Consider the following 20,136-nt stretch of genomic DNA (forward strand, 5'->3'; position numbering starts at 1 on the left):
AGACTTACCACTCTTGGGTAAGTAGTAGATCCTACCTACTCTTAGGTAGGACCTGACTTTGAAATCCCTGAAGCTTAGAAATTATTTCTAGAGTACTGTGTTTTCTTGACAATCATTTCTAGCAACTTTTCAAGACAAAGTTGGGCAAACCAAAATAGATGAATCCCCTGAATTTGATCATGCTGGCACTAAACATATTTGTATTTATATTGGATTTTTAAACATTTGGGTTTACCTGAATGAATTCTGAAATCAGTTGGCAGTGTGAGAGCATCTTAAAAGCATTAATATCAGAAGAGGAAAACAGACCATTAATGACCCTCTTTACAAAGGGGAACTGTTTAAATGTAAACATTGAATAGTTAAGGTTGGAAAGGACCTTAAGATCCTCTAGTTCCAACCCCCCTGCCATAGACAGGGACACCACACACTAAACCATGTCACCCAAGACTCCATCCAGGCTGGCACTGAGCACTGTCAGGGATGGAGCGTTCACAACTTCCTTGGGCAACCCATTCCAGTGCCTCACCACCCTCACAGTAAAGAATTTCTTCCTTATATCTAACCTGTGTTTTGCTCTTCTGTTCTCTTGCCCCAGTGTTTTTAAGTTTCCAGTTTTGCAGTGATTTGTCATCAGCTTCCTAAATGGCAGTGAGTATATAGTGCAAAGGTGTGACTCTTGAGCTGTGTCTGCATGGCAGTCACTTTGCATATGTGTTTTAAGTGTAAGTTGGGCTTAAAGTGATTATCCTTCACACTACCAGCTGTATAACCATAGCAGTAAAATGTAGCAGGAGTTGCAGAATCCACTTGGGTGGGCAACATGAGACTTGGTACTAGCATGGCTGCACTGTGCACAGCTTCGGAATTGACCAGTTTTAAAATTAGGCTGGGTCTTCCAGCACTTCCTACACCTGTTGCTGCAATCTGAGTCCAGTGTCTCCAACACAAAGTAGCTATTTCATTCTCATGACAGTTAAGAATAATTGTGTTTAATAATTAAATATTTAAGCATACGTTCCTTCTCCTGAATCCTGAATATATTTGCTGGGAGCATTAAGCTATGTAAAGATTTGTTTCTCCATAGGGGGCAGCAAGCCTCTGCATCAGTTCAGGCAGCTGCTCCCAGACTTATCCCATGTGTTCAGCTGACTGGCTAGCAAGCCAGAGATGTTAAAAATCTGAAGAAAATCAGTGTGTTAACATTATAACACTGGATGGCAGATTTCCAGGCAGTTACCTTTCTAATGCAGTTTTTGATTTGTAAAATGTAAGTCTGACTGACACAAAGCCCTCCAGAAAATGTTCCAAACAACAAAGGTGAAGTGATTAAATGAATATTAAGAAAGATATTCAAGCCTTGGCACTGCAGGAGTTTTCCCTCCATTTCTGAGTAGTTATTTGCAACTGTAGACACTTGTGAATAAGGGTCTGGCAGAGGAAATTTTAGCTTTGCTTTTTTGAGTTCTTAATTTACAGCTTTGTGGAAGGACAAGCCTTGATGCTTCTAGGAATAAAGAATGGGATATGTTCTCAGATACTGGAATTTGTGGGAAGTTCTGAAGTGAAATGTTATAATCCCTCATGGCTGCCTTAGGATAAAAAATACTTTACTCATTTTCAACTATCAGCCCCTTCCTTGATGTTGTGGTTTAAACGCTGAACCCAGGACACTTGAACAGAGGCAAAGAGTGTGAGGAAAACTGTAATTCTGTTTATGTTTGATTTTCTTTTTTTAAATATATTTCTCCAAGAAGCATATAAGACTTTCTCTTTTCCAAAATTACAAACTTAGAACTTTAAAGAGATTGCTCTTACTTCTCTAACTCATGAAACAAAGCCAAGCATAGAGCTGATGTCTATGTACATAAATTCAGGCAAAGAGAAAATAAAATCCATCTTAAACAGTATGGTTTTCTCCTGTTCTCCTCTAGGCACTAATTAGTGAGCATATCAGCCTTATACACACAGGCACCTAATTATATTTTTATGCTTTTCGGTAGAGCTTGGTACATGTTATTGAATAATCTGTTCTGATTCAACCAGAAGTTTCTTTGTAAGAATCAGTGTCCTCAGAGTTGTAAACTGGGTGAAACATTGCTGTACTTCTAGTAGTTGTTACCTAGCTTGGATTTATTTTCATGTCACTTAAAGTGAACTGTTACTCATTCTTCAGTAGAACTGGGAATGTTACAAACGATACTTCTTACCACAAGTGGTTTACAATTGGTTTTCATTAAAAAAAAACCAACAAAACCAAAAAACCCTTCAGGATGTCATAGTAGAGACTGATCTATGCTTATCCTAAGTCTGTGTTATAGCTTGAGCATTTACAAAAAAGTGTTGTGCTAGTTCTGTACTTTTTGTCTCTTTATATGTATTGAGGGGTAGCTTAATCTTTAAAGACTGAATTTGGCCCATGTACACCCATGCACTACATAACTTAGTGCTGGTTTTTTTTCAGGTTTGGTGTAACTGAACTGCTGTTAATAAGGCTGAACTATAGCACAGAATAAGTTGATGTGTTTCACAGAAGCAAGCATCTCCACAGCTAACTTCACTAACGTTTGCATACATCCAGTACATAATGAAAAATGGGTGTAAGATCTTTGTGATAGCTGCAGGCATAATTTGTATTATTCAGTGAACAGATATTTTGCCCACGAATCTGCTATTGTCAGATGTGTCATCAGTCCATTAGCATGAGAAATGGTACTAAAAATAACAGGATAGGGCTGCTAAATACTGAGGCTTGTTAAAATAGTGACAACAAAGGAGCCCTTCTTTCATTCCACGTGAAAATTGTTATATAGCTGGTCTCTGCAGACTTAACCTAGCAAAGAGCAAATTGATTTCCAGAGATTGGTAATTTATCTAATATCGTCTTCTAATGTTGAGGTATTACTAAGCCAATCATTTATCAGAGAGTTACAGCAAAGGACATTCTTGTCAATAAAAGAAAATTAAGATACTGTATTTTATAAAATGTTCCAAATGAAAAAGGATGTTTGCATGTGAGGATTTCATCCCTTCATTTTTTCAATCTGGGAGAACTGAGCCATTTTCTAGTGCCTAAAATACATCTATATTTCAGATGGAAGTAAAATAGATGATTCTGTGAGTGGTATAGTTCAATACACACTGATAACTTTGAAAATGGTGAAATGTTTTGTACTAATATGAAAATCCCTGATTGTTACTACGTGTTAAAACATGCTGGCAACAGTTCTGGACATGTAGCACCAGTGAAAGTCCACTTGGTACTGTGCCATGGAAAGTCACGCTTTTGGACACACTGCTAGCACACTGTTGCTAGGAATTTTGGGTTTTGGCAGAACTCAGAAGGCGAGTGTAAATAAACTAAAATTGTGCGTTTTGCCTTGTGCAACAATTCATATTAAGCTAGATGCTTGCTTTGGATAAAAAAACCATCAAAAGTTAAGGCGTCTGCTTTCTAGAATGATACCATTGTGAAATTTATTTTCTTCTAGACATATAAATAAATCTTGATACACAATTTTTTATAATACCTTTTGACTTAGAGTACAAAAGTTAATGTGGTTCATTACCAATAAGTAAATTGCATGCAGCTGAGCATGCTGTTACTTCTGATGGTTGTGTTAGAAAGATCAGAGAGGATAATGAAGGGTTTAAAAAAGGCATAAGTTACTGAGTTAAAGCAGTTTTACTACTGCTCAGATTGGACATGTTACAGAAGGAATCACTTCAAAATCTTTGCTAAACATGTTTTGCATGATCAGACTGAAAGAATGAATATAACTTGTTTGTTTAAATGTTTTTGCTGATTCACATTTGCAGAATTTCGTAAATTAAGTTATGCCAGAGCACATGGTAAGAACTGAAACGAGTTCAGGAAAATTGTGGCTTCATGGTGTGCGTGTTTTTCATGCATGCCTCTTTCAGACGTGCTTAGTATGACAATCCTTGTGGTGTCTTAAGCTTTTGTTCTTCACAGTGTGATTAAAAAATGTAGATTACTGCAGGGCTAACCTATCTGCATTCTGTGACGCATATTTGGCTATTTAGAAAAATCGGATATAGATTTCAGTGAGCTATAATTAGCTCTCATAAGGCCTTTTTAAAAGCTGCCAGGAAAATTTTTTAGAAAATTATTTCCTATTTTGCATAAATTTTAACACCTGTTAATTGCGGTTGCTTTTTTCCCTTCTCGCTGTGTCACATTAGACACCCTGGTTATCAAAGTGATCATATCACCATGGTATGTCTCATAATTATGATCAAACTGTTATCTAACATTCCTGGAGCATTCTTTTTTTCAATACTTAATACCTTTTATTCCTTGGCCTCATGCATGAATTATGCTGTGTATGTGAAGAGGCTTAAAGTTTGTTTCCATTACATTCTTTCTGAATGGATCCTGTTGTATCTAGGATTTTTTTAAAGCCAAGTAGGAATGTTATTGTTGACCTTGACACCAGATAACTGGGCAGACATTATATAGCTATGTTTGAATCCTCACAAAATGTGATGCTAAAGCCAACAGAATCCTGGCGCGAGACCCTCCTGGACAGCAGAGTTATGGAGCTTTTCTTTACAGTAAGTTTCTTTCTTCAACTTTCATAGTCCAGATCACAGGGAAAGCAGCTCCTTCCTGTTCTAAAACGGTTTTGTTGGACTCTTCCTTTCGCAACAGGTAGGACTGATTCTGTTAACTTCAGATTGCTTATGAAAGCCAACAGAAGTGTTGTATTTTTCTTAGGTTACAGAATATGTATTTTTGCCTATAAATTGCCTTAAACTGATGATCATTAACAAAAGTAGAAGGTGTACAGTGATCTAAACTTTTACACATTTGATACTTCTTTACATGTACTCATCAAATAAGCATGATGAGCAGTAATAGAGTATCTTTCAGATACAGTGTAATGGCTCTCAAAAAGATAAATGAACGTTATGTGCTTGCTGATCTTAAAGCACTTGCTCAGTGAAACAGCTGAAAATAAGTAATGTATTTGCAATTTTCTAGCAAATTTCAGCATAGAGTTCTGCGTCTCTTTCCTCAGCACAAAGTAAATAAAAAGTTAAGGTAAATTAAGTTAGGAAGGATGGGGAAGAGTTGGGAAAGGGGAATGTAATACTCAGTTTCTGCAATTTAAAAAAAAAAACCCAACATATTAAACCGGATAAACTTAGTAGTGTGTTCTTTCGACAACTGTTGGAAGTTTGTAGTCGCTGCTGAGCTACGGGTCACTGCGGCAGCAACATGTATTTGCTTATAAATTCATTTTCTGTGATATTGTATCCTGTTACATTTCTTAGAATCTCAGAATTGAGCATTCTCAGGCAATTTTAATTTTTGCAAAGCAGAGAAATAATGTGCTCAAAACTTGGATAAAGTTGTTTTTAGGCAAGGTCAATGTAACTCTCCAGCTCTCCTTGAGAGTTGTCTGATATGTGTTTGGATACATGTCCTTGCTTTATGGGATTTTTCAATAAGTTATATATTTTTTGGGTTTGACTGCAAGTTTATCTGTTCCAGCAGTTTTGAAAAGGTGAAAAAATCGTTGGCAGAACTCTTAGCAGCTACACTCAGTCTGAACAGCTGTCTAGACTATCCAGACAGTTGCTACTGTCAGCTGTGAACCTCCACATGCAAATAACTTTTTGGGTTACATATTAACCCTTCCTTGTTTAATAGTATGAATTTGTCAGAGTTGGATTATCTCTTTCTTGGGTTGGTTTACAATTACTTACTCATGCTAAGAATAACGCTTTGAGTAACATGCAGAATTGTTTTAATACATTTCCATTTTACCTGATAGTAACCAAAACTTGCCTGTATTTGATTATTTTTGAATGAATGCTGGGCAGGCAGTATGCCATCAGTTTTGGTTTTAGATTCCTGATTTGCAGTGGTTGAGGCTTGTAGTATTAGTTTGCTATTTGAAATAATGTACGTGAATGGTAGTAATTTATACGCATATATCTGATCTGAGAATTTTAATAACCTTGCAAAAGTTGGCAGGACTGCCATGTTAGAGAGAGCCTTCGCATCTAATCTCAGCCTAGTGTGGGATGTATATTAGGAGGGGTATTTCTGTTGTGGGGTTTGTTCCTCCTGCACCTTGATCTTTCAGAGATTAATTATGCAGCTAATCCAGCTGGTTGTGAGTTGGGTGAAGTTGCAACTGTAACGCCACAGAGAAATGGTTAGTGTTTTAACTGTTCTTTTACGTGTCATAGTGCTGACGTAATTTAACTAACTTTGCTTCAGGGAGGAAAAGCTACCCTATGTTTATTTAGTCAGTATATCTTATGTGAAAAAATGCGAGGCATGAGCATAAGAAAATACTTTAAATCTATAATTGACAATTAAAAGAAGTACATGAGAATATGATTACTGAAAAGTTAAGATTTGAATCTAGAAAGAGTCACCAGCAGAAGTAATGACATAACAGTTTGCAGATATGCAGGAAGATTATTGTTGGCCTTGTATAATGTAAGGGTTGTTGCCAAGGAAGTGATGCATTCATTTTTGTCCGTCTTCAGTGTTTACCTCTGCTAAAGAAGCATCTATATAATCTTGATTGAACTTGTTGACTAACTTTAGCAAGACTCTGTAGCCTAGGCATAGTTAGCATAATAGAGATGACTGTCATTATTGCTGTTTTTAGAAGGAGCAGTATGTCTGACTGGCTGGCATCTGTTTCTCTCTTTAAGACATAACATTCAGTAGACAGTTCAATTTTCAACATGTAGGTGAGACTTAACTAAATGTTAGTTTCGGAGAGTTAATTCGAGGCTAGAATTTTGTGAGCCAAATCATGATTTTGATGTTTACTATGGTTTAGAGAGCTGTAAAAACCCTTGCATTTCAGACTGAATGGAAGTTCTAGTAAGCTTTTTTTGGTGTGTGCTCTTTTGGATTGAGAGCCATGTGACTGTTGTAAGAACACCCTATTTTTGTGTATTATTAACTATCTCACTTCCTGAAAGGTACATCGAAAAATCAGAGAAGATACAGATATGGCCCAAGATTCATTACAGTGTCTGGCACAGCTGGCGTCTTTGCATGGGCCAGTCTTTCCTGATGAAGGTTCACAAGTTGATTACCTGGCACACTTCATTGAGGGATTACTGAATACTATCAATGGGTATGTATGCCTCCTATCTAAATTTAGATGGCATCTTTTAATCTTTAGTTTGGAGTGTAGCAAATCTGTGTGGATAACTGGTATGGCTTGCTTATTTCTGGATGTAATTTGTGCTTACTGTTGGATTACTGAAATTAAGAGAAGGCAGTTTAAAGTAGGTGGGGCTTAAGTAATGTGAAATAGATTTGTTGATTGAAAATATACCAACAAAATCAATTAACTTCTAGAATTTTTCTTAGTGGCAAAAACTAACTGGTATTTCTGTCCATAGAATTGAAATAGAAGACTCTGAAGCAGTGGGGATTTCCAGTATTATCAGCAACCTGATAACTGTATTTCCTCGCAATATTTTAACTGCCATTCCAAATGAACTTTTCTCTTCATTTGTTAACTGCCTTGCACACCTCACCTGTTCTTTTGGAAGAAGTGCTGCCTTGGAAGAAGTAGTAAGTATCTACTCTCAAATAGCAGGTAGTCTGTTGGTTTTGGGGTTTTTTTTGTTCCTATTTGTGATAAGCATAAGTAACATGAGAATTTGGCTGTTTTATTAATAACTGTTGTGAATTCAGCGGTTTTGTCCTAGATATTTCTGAAATCACATCTGAGGATTTTCTTTTTGTTTTAAACAACTTAATTACACACTGTGCATCATTCAGACTTTGATTTAAAGCACTTGTTACATTTTCCATTTTAGAAAGAATGGATTCAGTTAAAAATATTGCTGACTTGCTCTTGTAGGACTTCTGAAAACTATTGTAGATAATGAGTTAGTTATGAAAGCTTAAAATGACTACGTGAACATACGGACAGACTGAAACTTAACTGCTGTCTAGAGTTCTGAGTCAGGAACTTCTGTCTGGAGTTAATGTAGCTGTTAAGATATGTTGATAACCCCATACTTTTAAGCTGTCTGAATCTTCCCTTCATTGCTGACGCAGTTCAAATGGGAATTCTGTGAACAAATCTAGCACAGAAATTCAGAGGATTTTTTCTGTTTACTTCTTTCAAACTTTTGTAACATTTAAGAGCAGTTGGGATAGTCTCAGTCTTCTTCTAAAAATTGCGTGTAAAGGTAAAAACTTCTAGAGAGACCTAGTTTAAGGGAAAAAGCCCATAAGACAGTCTTGCACTTGAACTATTTTTATGTGCAGCAGCTATTGATTTAAAGTGTGATTATTAAGTTATTAGCCAATATGGCCCTCATTATCATTAAAAAGTATGAATTTTTCCATTTTTGCTGTATTGACTGGGCTTAATTACCTGCATTTGAAAACAGTTATAAAAGTACTTAGTTATAAAGTTGGTGGATGTGTTTCTTTACCAGAGATCATGTGTGTTAATCAGCATTTCTTGCAGAGCATTAGATAGTTTCTTTGCTGCGAGGTTAAAATGTATTACGTGTGACCCAGCACTCACTGAAACTTTCAAGTGTGTTCATATCTTAATCAAAAAATTGATTAAATTTGGAATCTGTAATACAGCTAATTTCCATACCTTATTGGTCAAAACTTGCCCTGCTTTTGAGACTTTCTAGCATAACACTGAATATATGTTTTGATGGTTACTAGCACATTAAGAATGCGCCTGAAACCCTTACAGAAAAGATGGAGCAAAACCACAGACACTCATCATTTAAATTAATGTTTTAATAATTTTAATAAATGGTTTTTCCTCTGCTCTGTTATTTGGGAGCTAGAATATGCAACCATGTTTAATTAAAACAGTGCTTAACATAAGGCCATTCAAAACACTTCATCTCTTCTCAAAAGCTTATGGTAGCTTGTACCACTGTCTGATACTAAGTTTGTTTTGGAAATGGCTGGCTATTTATCCGAATAAACTGTGGCTGCCTACACTCGCATAATCCCGTAATTTTTTGCTGAAGAAAGTCTTTTCTATGTTAAACTTAAATATGTTCTCAGATTCAGCAACATCAGGGCAAATGCAAGATTATTTTTTTTTTTTTAAGAGAAAATTTTCTCAGTGTCCTAGAATCTTTGAATTGTTCTTTGTGAACAGAAACATTTACACTGCCACCCCTTCCATTCTGTCATAGCTCTTACAGACATCTCATCTTCATGCTGTTTCTCTGATTTCTAGGAAGATACAGAATTCTGTTAGTGGTGGTCCTTCAAAAAAAAATAATTCTTGTATCTTAGCAGTGTGTCAGCAATAAGACACACTACAGAGGCATAATGGTATGTGCTGTGCCTGTAGATATACTACTTCGCATCCCTGAAAACAATCTTTTGGCTTAGGAATGCCCCAGCCATGGTTAATGTGTCCCTGAGCTTCTTGTTTAGACTGCCTGTAGTGAGACATTCTGTGAGCTCATGTACTGTCTGTTAATTAAGGACTTTTCGTAGATAAAATACCATGTGTGTTGGGCTCACTAGAGTCCTCATAATATTTCTGGAACTTTTCAGAAATCTGATGTGCAGCAGAATGCAGGCAGGTGTACCTCCTAAGCTTTGCTGGTTGGAAAAGCTGTTTTCTCCATATTTCTGCCACTTCATATGCAAGCAGAATACCTCCTGTGAGCATTGCAGAAACCCTGTCAGGCACAAGGAGTCTACTTAGCTGAAGATCTGCTATGAAAACTTTGGAGGTCCTGAACCATAATATGCAAACCACTTCAAAGCAGCTAATGCTGATTTTAAACCAAGGGGGAAAACCCCCCAGTCCAAACATAACATCAAATGCTGTTTTACATTAACCTGCCTGTTGCAGCTGAGGAGGTTGGTTGAATGATGTTGAAACACTTGCCTGAAAAGCTATGGTGGTGGAGGGCAATAAGCTTCAGCAGTGCTGGGAGTTTAAACACCTTGTTCAACAGTGCTTATGCAGAAGTAGAAATCAAATAGTCTCCATCTGAATTAGTGAAGAGTATGAACAGGATGTTGGATTAGAAGTCAAACAGAAATAAAATTACATCAAAGGCCTTTTTTCCCAAAATGAATCTTAATGTACTACTCCTGTCTCATGATTATTTTTTTTCAGTATCATGTGATGGGAGAGATCATTCTGAATTTAGTCCTCTCTGCTGTGCTTCCAGCTCTTTCCAGCTTGTTGCTGCTTGGCAAATTTTAGAAGTTTTAAGGGTCATCAGACTCCAAAGGAAGAAGTACTCATGTTTCCCATACTAGAGAAATTAAACATTTTTGCTTTGACTTTACTGATATTTTTTATCTTGCCTCTCCTGAAGGTCTGAGTGCTGAACTTTGCTCTGCATTTGCTTCTGTTGGATCCATCAGAATGATTTAGCTTGCCAGTCTACAGCATGTCATTTAATTTGCCTGTGTGGCATCTTTGGTAGCCCAGCTGTAGCTCATCTGAAATAAGGATTGGGAATTTCTGGTAGTTCCTTTGTGATCAAATTTGTCCAATAAGGATAAACTCTTTCTACTATTTTGCATGTATTTATGGAGGCACTTATTAATCCTAGCTTCCTTATGAGAATACCATAAAGTGTTAAAAACATTTTCTCCGTGGCGTTAACTTCTGTATGAATTGGATAGATTTGAGTTCTTCTGTTGTTCATAAAAAGACATGTCTCAATTTATGCTCTGGATTATTATACATTATTAAAACTTATATGTAAGTTATATATGTAAATATACACATGGCAAAATAATTCAGGATTTAATGACAGTCTTTGAATTCATGTGTCTTTTAGGCAAGTTTTAGAAAGATATGTTGTCCATCCTAAATTTGTGGCTTATGTTACTGTTGAATGCAATTTTGGCTCCCTCCTTGTCATCTTTAGCTTTTGTTTTCATACTTGTATCAGCGTATGCCATATTTTCCCTCTGTAAATATGACCACTTTGCAGTTATAAAATGATGCCGTGAAACTTTCTTGAAACGCTTCCAACGCGATATCAGTTTTCCAGCCAGTGTTTCCCTTGCCTGTTCATCCAGACTTGTCTGTAACTTCACTGAAAGTCAGAAATTCTTCTGTCTGGAGCATGATTAAGGCTTTAATATTTTGTTAAGCCATCATTTTACTGAGCTCTTCTGTCTCAGAGTAACTTCTGTGAGTGATCCCATTGTTTAAAACTTGAGAAGACTTCTTAGAGGATAGGAATGTCCTGCTTTAGCAGCATGTTTATCTGTACAGTCACACTTAGGTTATTTGAAGTTGGATGTATAGTTACAAGTTCAATTTCTGCATCATATCCAAAAGTTAACAGCTACATTAAAAATAGTTTTAAAAAAGAAATAGCCTCTTTGCTATTTGGGTTCTTTAGTTTGCCCGTAACCTGGGACTTTGTTTTACAGATACGTTATTTCTTTTTGCAGCTTGTGTACTACATAGAAACATATAGGAATAACTAAAAACATGATGCGGTGAGCAATTGGAGTAAATTGAGTAAGCAGTTGGAGGTGCAGGCTTACTCTGTGGAATTCTGCTTTTTGTTTGTTCATAGAATGGGAAGTTGTGTATCATCATCAACACTGATTACCTGTAGAAAGGTTTCTTGAATACGTGCAATGTTGCGACAATTTCCTCAGGAACAGAGAATTACCATCTTTTATCTTTATTTCAGAAATAGTAGAATACATACAAATCTATATGCACATGATTCATATTTGTCTAGTTAAAAAGAAATGGCTCAATTCTTTCTTTCTAGTAAGAGCTGAGCTCCTTGGCAACTTTGGGGTAAAAGCTTGGTAGCTTCTGTGTTTAGGTAATCATGCATTACTGGGTTAATTTAGTACTGTTTTGATTTTGAGCATCACATGAAGAGAAATAGCAAAACACTTTGTGTTTTTAAAGCCTAGCAAGCATAAAAGCTGCACTGACCTTTTTGATGTGTTGCTTCAGTTCATTCTGTTTTCTTGGCTATCTTTAGATGGGTTTTGTGACTGCTTTTTTAAATTGTTTCAACATTAGAAGAACACTGCTTAAATAATAGTGAATATATTACTCTGGTGTCAGTTAGGACTAAGATTTTTGTTTCTTTTATCTCTTACAGCTTGACAAAGATGACATGGTGTATATGGAAGCATATGATAAGTTGCTGGAATCTTGGCTTACTTTGGTACAAGATGACAAACATTTCCATAAAGGTTTCTTTACCCAGCATGCTGTTCAGGTCTTCAATTCCTACATTCAGTGCCACCTAGCTGCTCCTGATGGTACAAGGAATTTGGTAAGCCCCCATACTGGTAGTTTTTGATGATGATATATAGTAACTAGCCCATGTCTTTTGGTGTGTACTGTATTATGTAGCTGAAGGGAGCTAGTGTAGAATTAGTATTTGTGACTTTGAAAATGAAAATTTGATGAATGTGTTCTTTAGTGGCTCTTTTCCAGTCTGTTTCTCTCATTCTGAAGAGGAAATAAAGGAAAATAAAGTTTGAAATAATTTTAAAAAATAAATAGAAAAAAGTAAGCCTGTTACTCATGTAAACGTGCGTCTTACTGTTCTTTCCACAGATAAAATGACTAAACTCTTGACTGTCCTTCTCTGGACTAGGGTCCTAGAGAAGGACCTATAAACAATCCTATATGAAATTGTAAGCCTTTTATATGGTTGTTACCTTGCACTCATATACTTTAAAGTATAATTTTGAAGTGTAATTGACATGCATAAATATCTGAAAAAATGTAGAAAGACCATGTTCAGACTAGAAGAAACTCAGAATATTTTGTGGTTCTTTTGGGTAAAATGAATTCCTAAATTCTAGAGAAAGCACCATATAAAACTTAATTCTGCACTTCCAATATGTAACAGATGGCAATAACAGTGCCAAACCAGGGAGAAATATTTCACAACAGAACTCTGAACTCATATCAGGCGGTCTTGACATAACTTGTATACACAGGTTAATTCATGTCATTCTGTGAGATAAGTCATTTATCCCATGGGTAACCTTTTAAAAGCCACAGCTGGCATTTTAGAATGCTTCTTGTTCAGTATCAAAGCAGTAACAGGAACTTTCAGTCTCTGCTTTGAGACCAGAGGCTCACCCTTCAGTAAACAGCTGCAACTTTGAAGTTGCCAGAAGAGAATAATTTGCTGGGTTACATGAAGAAAAGATGGGTTTAAAGCACTTTGGATAAAGAGCTGTGTGTGGATTCAATTTTCCAAAGACTTCATAGAAACAAAACAGACTGATAGCTTTAACTGTCACGTGTATTTTATTTTGTTAGTTGTGTAAATTTTATGATTCTCTAAGAGCTGTTTTTAAAGCTATTTTTAACATCAATACTTAGTTTCTACATATCATGGTTCATCTCCTCAAGGATTAAGGTCTGATTATTATTTAATTGGTTTTTATAATGTAGATGAGATAAGCTTTGAGAAATCAAACAGTGCAACTTCTGCATCAGCAAGAAGTTAGATGATGATGGTTATTATTATTATTAGTCTTCTGCTTCCCTGAAGCTTTACTTTATAAAGCTTCCCCCCCCCCCCCCCCCCCCCCCCCCGAAAAATGGGTTATGGAAAATCTTTAATGAAAGCAATTATTTTCATTTCATCATGAAAAATACTGTTTATTATGTTACTGATGTAAGATCTCAGACAATTGAAAACATCTTTGACTTCTAACAGTGGGTGGTCCACAGATCTGATTTATACACAACTCCGGTGTAAAGAAGCTGGTTTTATTACTGTTCACCTTGGGCTTTTCCTATTAATAACAAGTATCAGTTTTAATAACTCTTATCTTTGACTGTTTTCACAGATAATGTTTTTACTTGAGAGCACTATTGGGAATGGTAGCAAATATACAATTAACTGAATAGGGTATTTTGCTAGTGAGTTTGTGAAATGCTGATTTTAAAACAATATGAAGCTACGTTTAGTCCTCTGTTTATTCTGTGTCTAGTTTAGTATGAGTCTGTTCATCCATGCAAAACATGGATGGAAAACATGGAAAGAAAGCACGAAAATAATGTAGAATATTGTGGTAGTGATAAAACTTAACAAGTATAATACTAACTCATTGCTTCTGATTTTGTTGAAATACCCAAAGACTGCCAATGGCGTGGCCTCTCGGGAAGAAGAAGAAATAAGTGAGCTGCAGGAAGATGACAGAGACCAGTTCTGTGACCAGTTGGCCAGTGTAGGCATGCTGGGGAGAATTGCTGCAGAACACTGTATACCTCTTCTTACAAGGTACAAATAAAATAGTCATGAATGCAGATCAATAAAGCCGTCACATCTGAAAAGCCTGACTTTGCCGAAATAGTTTAAAACCAGTGAAGTTATGTTGTTATTTATCCACAGTTTATTAGAAGACCGAGTGACAAGGCTCCATGGTCAGTTGCAGAGGCATCAGCAGCAGTTACTTGCCTCACCAGCATCAGGCTCAATTGATAATAAAGTGCTTGATGACCTGTATGAGGATATTCATTGGCTTATTTTAGTCACAGGTTAGTGAACAGCTTTAAATAGTACTTACTCTGGTATTCTTATTGCAGCTGGAACACCTCAGGACAAAAAAATTCCCTGTACATCAACTACTAATTGACTGTAAATTTTATCCCTGATGATGCCTTCCTCTTACATGTACTACTCACAAAGTCTTTGTTTTACTTTCATCTGTCTTGAGTAATCTGAACATTATCTTTAAAAGATTGATGAAGTCTTTACATGAGGTAATGTCCTTTGGAAGTTCCCACAACTAACTTTCTTACATACTGTTTTCTTGTTTCTTTTTTTAACATGTGTCAACCTGTTTAAGAAATTAGTCAGTTCATGATATCAGTTGTATTGTCTGGGGGCACACGACTTTATAAGGGCGTCAACATGAGATCAGGATAATGGTATTACTCAGAGGTAATGAAGAACTAAGTTCCAGAATCTCTCAGTGCTGATGATCTGTGTCCTGGTATTTTTTTCTTTCACAGAACTTGAATTTAGAACCTGTTTGGTTTTGATTTTTAAATGGAAGTATCTTGCATCTGTTTGCAGAACATAGTAACAACTAAGATAGTGTCTGTACTTTGTTAGGAAAAATGTGTACTTGATGAAATTTTATGGGATCTTTTTGAACATCTGTGTTAGTTGCTTTCAGATGTTGACATGAATGTGTTTTACAATTTTGTATAACTGTGGAACAGAGCTCACAGATGGTTATGAGATCAGACACTGAAAACTATGACTAAAGCTGGAATTAATATTAATTGTATGGACACCAGAGTGTTAAAATCCCATGATTCACCTGGTCTGTAGTTGCTATGCTAAGAAGACTTTGTTACAGCACATGTGCTTGCTGTCTGAAAGTCTCCGACAGATTTGAAATGTTAATGGAACAGAAGTCCCAAATGAGATGGACTCAGTGGAGAAAGCTCTAAATCAAGGCTTTTTTATCACATAATAGAAGAAAAAAGTGACAACAAAATGTGGTGGTTTTTTTTTTGTTTGTTTCCCCCCTCAATAGTTGAATTGGCTGAAGTTCTTTGAGGTGAACCAAAGCCTTTTCTCTTTTAAATTGTTTTGGTGGTTTTTTTGTTTGTTTCTTTTTTCTCTTTTAGTTTAGTTGGGTTTTTTTCCAGTCTTGGTTTCTTGTCACTTTAGGGTCATCTCTACTGAATGGCTTTAAGGATTGTGAAGTTACACATATATAAACAGTGTTAGTCAGGGTTTGTACAAACATTTGATTCTGTTGTAATGGTCTGCAGTTAAACCAATAGATTCTCTAATCAAAAAGCCATCAATTAACCTAGGGTAGAAAGTTGTGATCACTCTTTCTTTTTTAATGTAAGGCTACCTCTTGGCTAATGATACTCAGGGAGAGACTCCGCTAATACCTCCAGAAGTAATGGAATATTCCATTAAACATTCAGCTGAGGTTGACATCAACACAACACTTCAGATTCTGGGATCTCCAGGAGAAAAAGCCTCTTCCATCCCAGGGTACAACAGAACTGATTCTGTAATTAGGTAAGGATACTTCTCATGCTATTAAGTATGTTAAATGCTTTTTCAGAGCAAAAAAAAATTAGAACGTGAATGGACTTTTGTAAATTTAAAAGTAAAAAAGCAATATGTAAACACTGGCTGCTGGAAAAGAAATGTCTCTTTAGTATTAAAGGCAAGTCATAAGAAAGGCTTTGTAACAGACATTTATTAAGGCAATGCTGTAAAAGAGATTAAGAAAAGACAGAAAAGAAGTGTTATTTTTGTGGGGAGGGTTAAAAAAAGGCAAGGGTAAATAGAGATGATATTCAAGTCAAGGTGAGCCAAGGGAGGATTGAGAAGAAAAATGAGAGTAAGGCATCAAAACAGATAGAACTGAGTCAAGATGTGTGAAGGCTGAAATTGACTAGATTGACCTAATAGTCTTAACAGAGAACATGAGCCAAAGTCTTGGAAATAAACATAAATGTTTTTCTATCTCTACTGAAACACCATCTTTGATCTGTTTATTACAGAAAATCCTTAAAATTACTTCAATTACCATAAAGTTGCTAGATCAAAATCCTTAGATAATATACTCTGGAATTCATTCAGCACATATACAGCTTAAGCAAATGCTTTCCAGAGCACCAGTAAACTTGTCTTTGAAGATGTGTTACTGCCCAAGCTTGGCAGTAGCAGGAAAATTGGTACTGAGGGAGGAATTGTCACATACACAGCCTATAAAAGGGACAGGACAGGGTATTTCTGTTTTCTTTTTGCCAGAACGCTGATGCACACAAAGGATTCCTCAATTTGAATCCTCACACTTCAGAAAATTACAAGATTACCCAAGATTAGCAGTTATCTACTTAACATTTCTTCTTCTGGAAGAGGCTAGAAAAAAATGGATCTTCATTAGCAATGATGTGCCTAATGGTTAGAAGTTTGAATGCTGTTCATTGATACTATTGGAAGCTTCAGGAAGTGGCCATCAAATGGAATTTCTGGATGCAGGGTCTCAGTTGTGATGGGAATAAAATCAGATCTAAACACGGAGAGATCTGAGGCTTCTTGGCAATAGCTCTTGAAACATCTTCAAGAAATAGACTACCATCAACTCCTAAATTCCTTGTGCACTGTCACATTCTTACTAAATTTAATTTATATACTACAAAAGTTACTATTTACTGTAGTTTTATGGACTGATTGTATTCTGATGGTGGTCAGTTTTGGACTGTTTCTCTACAGCAATGAAATTGAAACAACTCGACATTTCTGTATTTGTTCTTTAGTATACATCACACTGCAAAAACTGCACAATTAGCACCCACTTGTTCACTAAGCTTGATGGTGCAAGGGAGAGTCAGTTTTTCAGAGAAGCTTTTCAAGCACTCCAAGTAGTAGTCCATTGGTCTTTGTTCCCTCAATGTCAAATGCTTTTGAGGATTCTTTGTTGCAGTAATTTTGATGTCAAAGATAATAACTATATTTTTAAAATGTATATTCTGACTGTTCAGATGATGCTTGGCAGTCTATCCTATCTCTCTCTCCTTGCATTTAAACAAACAATAAATTCAGGTGCCTTTTACTTCATTAGAGTTGAACTACTTCATGTTACCCTGTTCCTTCTGTCATATTTTATGAAAAATGAAAGTGTTCGTCTTGCTTCTCCAAAAACCATTCTCGGCATCCTCAATTTTATTTTAAATCTGCAGGTTGTTATCTGCTATTTTAAGAGTGTCAGAAGTAGAATCTAGAGCAATAAGGGCAAATCTCACGCACCTCCTGAGCCCTCAGATGGGCAAAGATATTGTATGGTTCCTCAAGCGTTGGGCAAAGACTTACCTCCTAGTAGATGAAAAGCTGTATGATCAGGTAAGGATATGACTTTTATGCATTAACTGGTGAGTATTAGCAATAATATCCTGTGAATGCAGATGTTAGTGTACCTATTTTAAATGTGCAATGATAAAGCAGTTTTAATGTTAAATGGGTTGTGGTTTAGTTTGGAATTTTTTGAAACTTGAGGTTTTCTTCATTTTTTTTAATCAGAAATAAAAGTTGTTAGGGGACCCTTCTTGCACATTGCAAATGTGATTTTTTTAATTTTTTTTTTCCCTGTTGTTAGGGGTTTTTTGGGTTTTTTTGTAGCCATTGCCATAGCAGAAGAGTATAGCGTGTTCTTCGGCTGCATAGTGGGTGAAACTCACTGACTACAGCCATTTTGTAAGTTATCCTTACTATCCATCAGATCTTAACAGTATACTTCTAATACAGTGGTTGCCGTTGATGGATGATTTAGTGAGTAACCTAGTCATGATTCTGAATTAGATACTTAACACCATCACAAGGTAGTAAGGTAGCATTACATTGGCTAATGTCATGTTACTTTCCTCTCCCCATTCTTACATATTCTTATTGTATATATCATGATTTCCGCGGTGCATTCTTGTAAAGAGCAACTTCTTATCATATTTGGACAACACAAATCATGATTAGATCTTGATTCTGATTTTGCTTATAGAACTAACTGTAATCCAGCTGGCTGAAGGAGGCCACTCATCCTGAGGAGGTCCTGTTGGCTCTAACTTTCAAGAATGAAGCTGCCTCCTCCTTCTCCTTTTATTTCCACTATTGAAGCAACTAAGAATACTAATGCTTCAGGAGGCCCCTCCTTAACAAAAATATGTATGCCATAGGCTTGTAAACATTTGGAATCATATTACTCAGGTTGTACTTACAGCGGAGCCAGGAATTTGTGGAAGTACCAGCTGGGGAAGAAGTGGAAAGCATGTGAGAAGGAGATCCATAAGAAACAATGTAAAGAAACAAAATAGACTAACTAGGAAATGCACACATTTAGTTTGTGTTGATGTGTGAAGGTGACTGAAACCTGTTTAAAGGTTATGCTCAGTCATGAGTTTTAAAGTTAGAAATGTATGCTGACAAGAAACCCCTACACAATTGTTACAAAAGCCTTGGATTTCACTCTTTGAGAATTTTTTTAAGGACAGGAAAACAGGCAATGTCAAGGAATCATATTTTAATGTGCCAGGGCCAGAATGTGACATCTTTCCTGAAAGTTGTATAGACTGAAGGAACAATCTGCAGAAAGCGGATGCAGAAAAATTGCAATGCAAATAAGCTTTTACAAGATGTAATCTAGATCAACAGCTAAGGTTATTTCTAATAATTTTTATCACTGTAGGAATTTCATTGTAAATTCATGGAAACACTTTTGGGAGATGATTTTAGGATCTTCTAATTTTTAAAGCTTTTGAACTTTCATTGGCCTTGAAAGCTAGACATACTCAAAGCAGATTTTGTAACGAAGATAAAATTTTTCTTTAAGTGTTGTGCTTAAAACTGCAAGATAAATTTGGCAAAGACTTTTCTGTTATAGGTATTCTTTGCCTTTGTCTATGTAACAGTTGTGTATATTAAAAGTAGGGAAGAAGTGACAGCCTGAAAAGAATTTGCTGACAATGATTACCGTACACTTTGGGGTTCTGGCTTCTGTAAAACTCACTCATTTTAATGCTTTTCTTATAGATAAGTCTGCCATTTAGTACAGCATTTGGTGCTGATACAGAGGGTTCCCAGTGGATTGTGGGTTACCTTTTAGAAAAAGTGATCAGTAACCTGGCAGTGTGGAGTTCAGAGCAGGACCTTGCAAATGATACTGTACAACTACTAGTAACATTAGTGGAAAGGAGAGAGCGGTAAGTTGCTATACCTCTGGAAGTCAAAAAATTTCTTTTGCTTCCTTTCAATTTTTTTGGCCAAAGTAATGCAGGTATAGGGCATATTCATGTCTCTGTAAGTCAAATTATTTTAGTAACATACTAGGAAAAAAAAAATAATAAAAATTGTCTGACAAAGTGAGGAGTGAGACCTTGTATTTGACAAAACATAACCTAGTTTTTATTATTGCTTAGAAGTGCACTCTCCTTACCTTACCTTTGTGCCTCACTCTTAAACAACGAGAAGGGAAAACTCTCCTGGTCTCCACTCTTATTGCAAGGATTTTTGCGTTTGGTTTTGTTGAAAAGTTCTTCCGGGTTAAGAATTCAGGTACTGGCTAAGCCAGTATAAAATATTTTGTAAACATACTAGACTAAAAAAAAAATATGCAGGATTTGG

At 36.1% G+C, this 20,136-nt stretch overlaps 1 protein-coding gene across 2 annotated transcripts in view; it reads left to right on the top strand.

Annotated features, from left to right (window-relative positions):
- The window catches only part of XPO4 (exportin 4), an 82,693-nt gene that overhangs the window by 45,199 nt on the left and 17,358 nt on the right, over nucleotides 1-20,136 (top strand). For both annotated transcript variants that reach the window (XM_065678557.1, XM_065678558.1), the window contains exons 7-15: nucleotides 4,466-4,578; nucleotides 6,979-7,136; nucleotides 7,408-7,582; nucleotides 12,115-12,291; nucleotides 14,123-14,265; nucleotides 14,377-14,522; nucleotides 15,858-16,035; nucleotides 17,709-17,868; nucleotides 19,546-19,715. In XM_065678557.1, coding sequence (XP_065534629.1) covers nucleotides 4,466-4,578; nucleotides 6,979-7,136; nucleotides 7,408-7,582; nucleotides 12,115-12,291; nucleotides 14,123-14,265; nucleotides 14,377-14,522; nucleotides 15,858-16,035; nucleotides 17,709-17,868; nucleotides 19,546-19,715 — 1,420 coding nt within the window. The remainder of the gene's footprint in view (nucleotides 1-4,465; nucleotides 4,579-6,978; nucleotides 7,137-7,407; nucleotides 7,583-12,114; nucleotides 12,292-14,122; nucleotides 14,266-14,376; nucleotides 14,523-15,857; nucleotides 16,036-17,708; nucleotides 17,869-19,545; nucleotides 19,716-20,136) is intronic.

The sequence above is a fragment of the Lathamus discolor genome, chromosome 4 (assembly GCF_037157495.1).
Source record: "Lathamus discolor isolate bLatDis1 chromosome 4, bLatDis1.hap1, whole genome shotgun sequence".
NCBI lineage: Eukaryota > Metazoa > Chordata > Aves > Psittaciformes > Psittacidae > Lathamus > Lathamus discolor.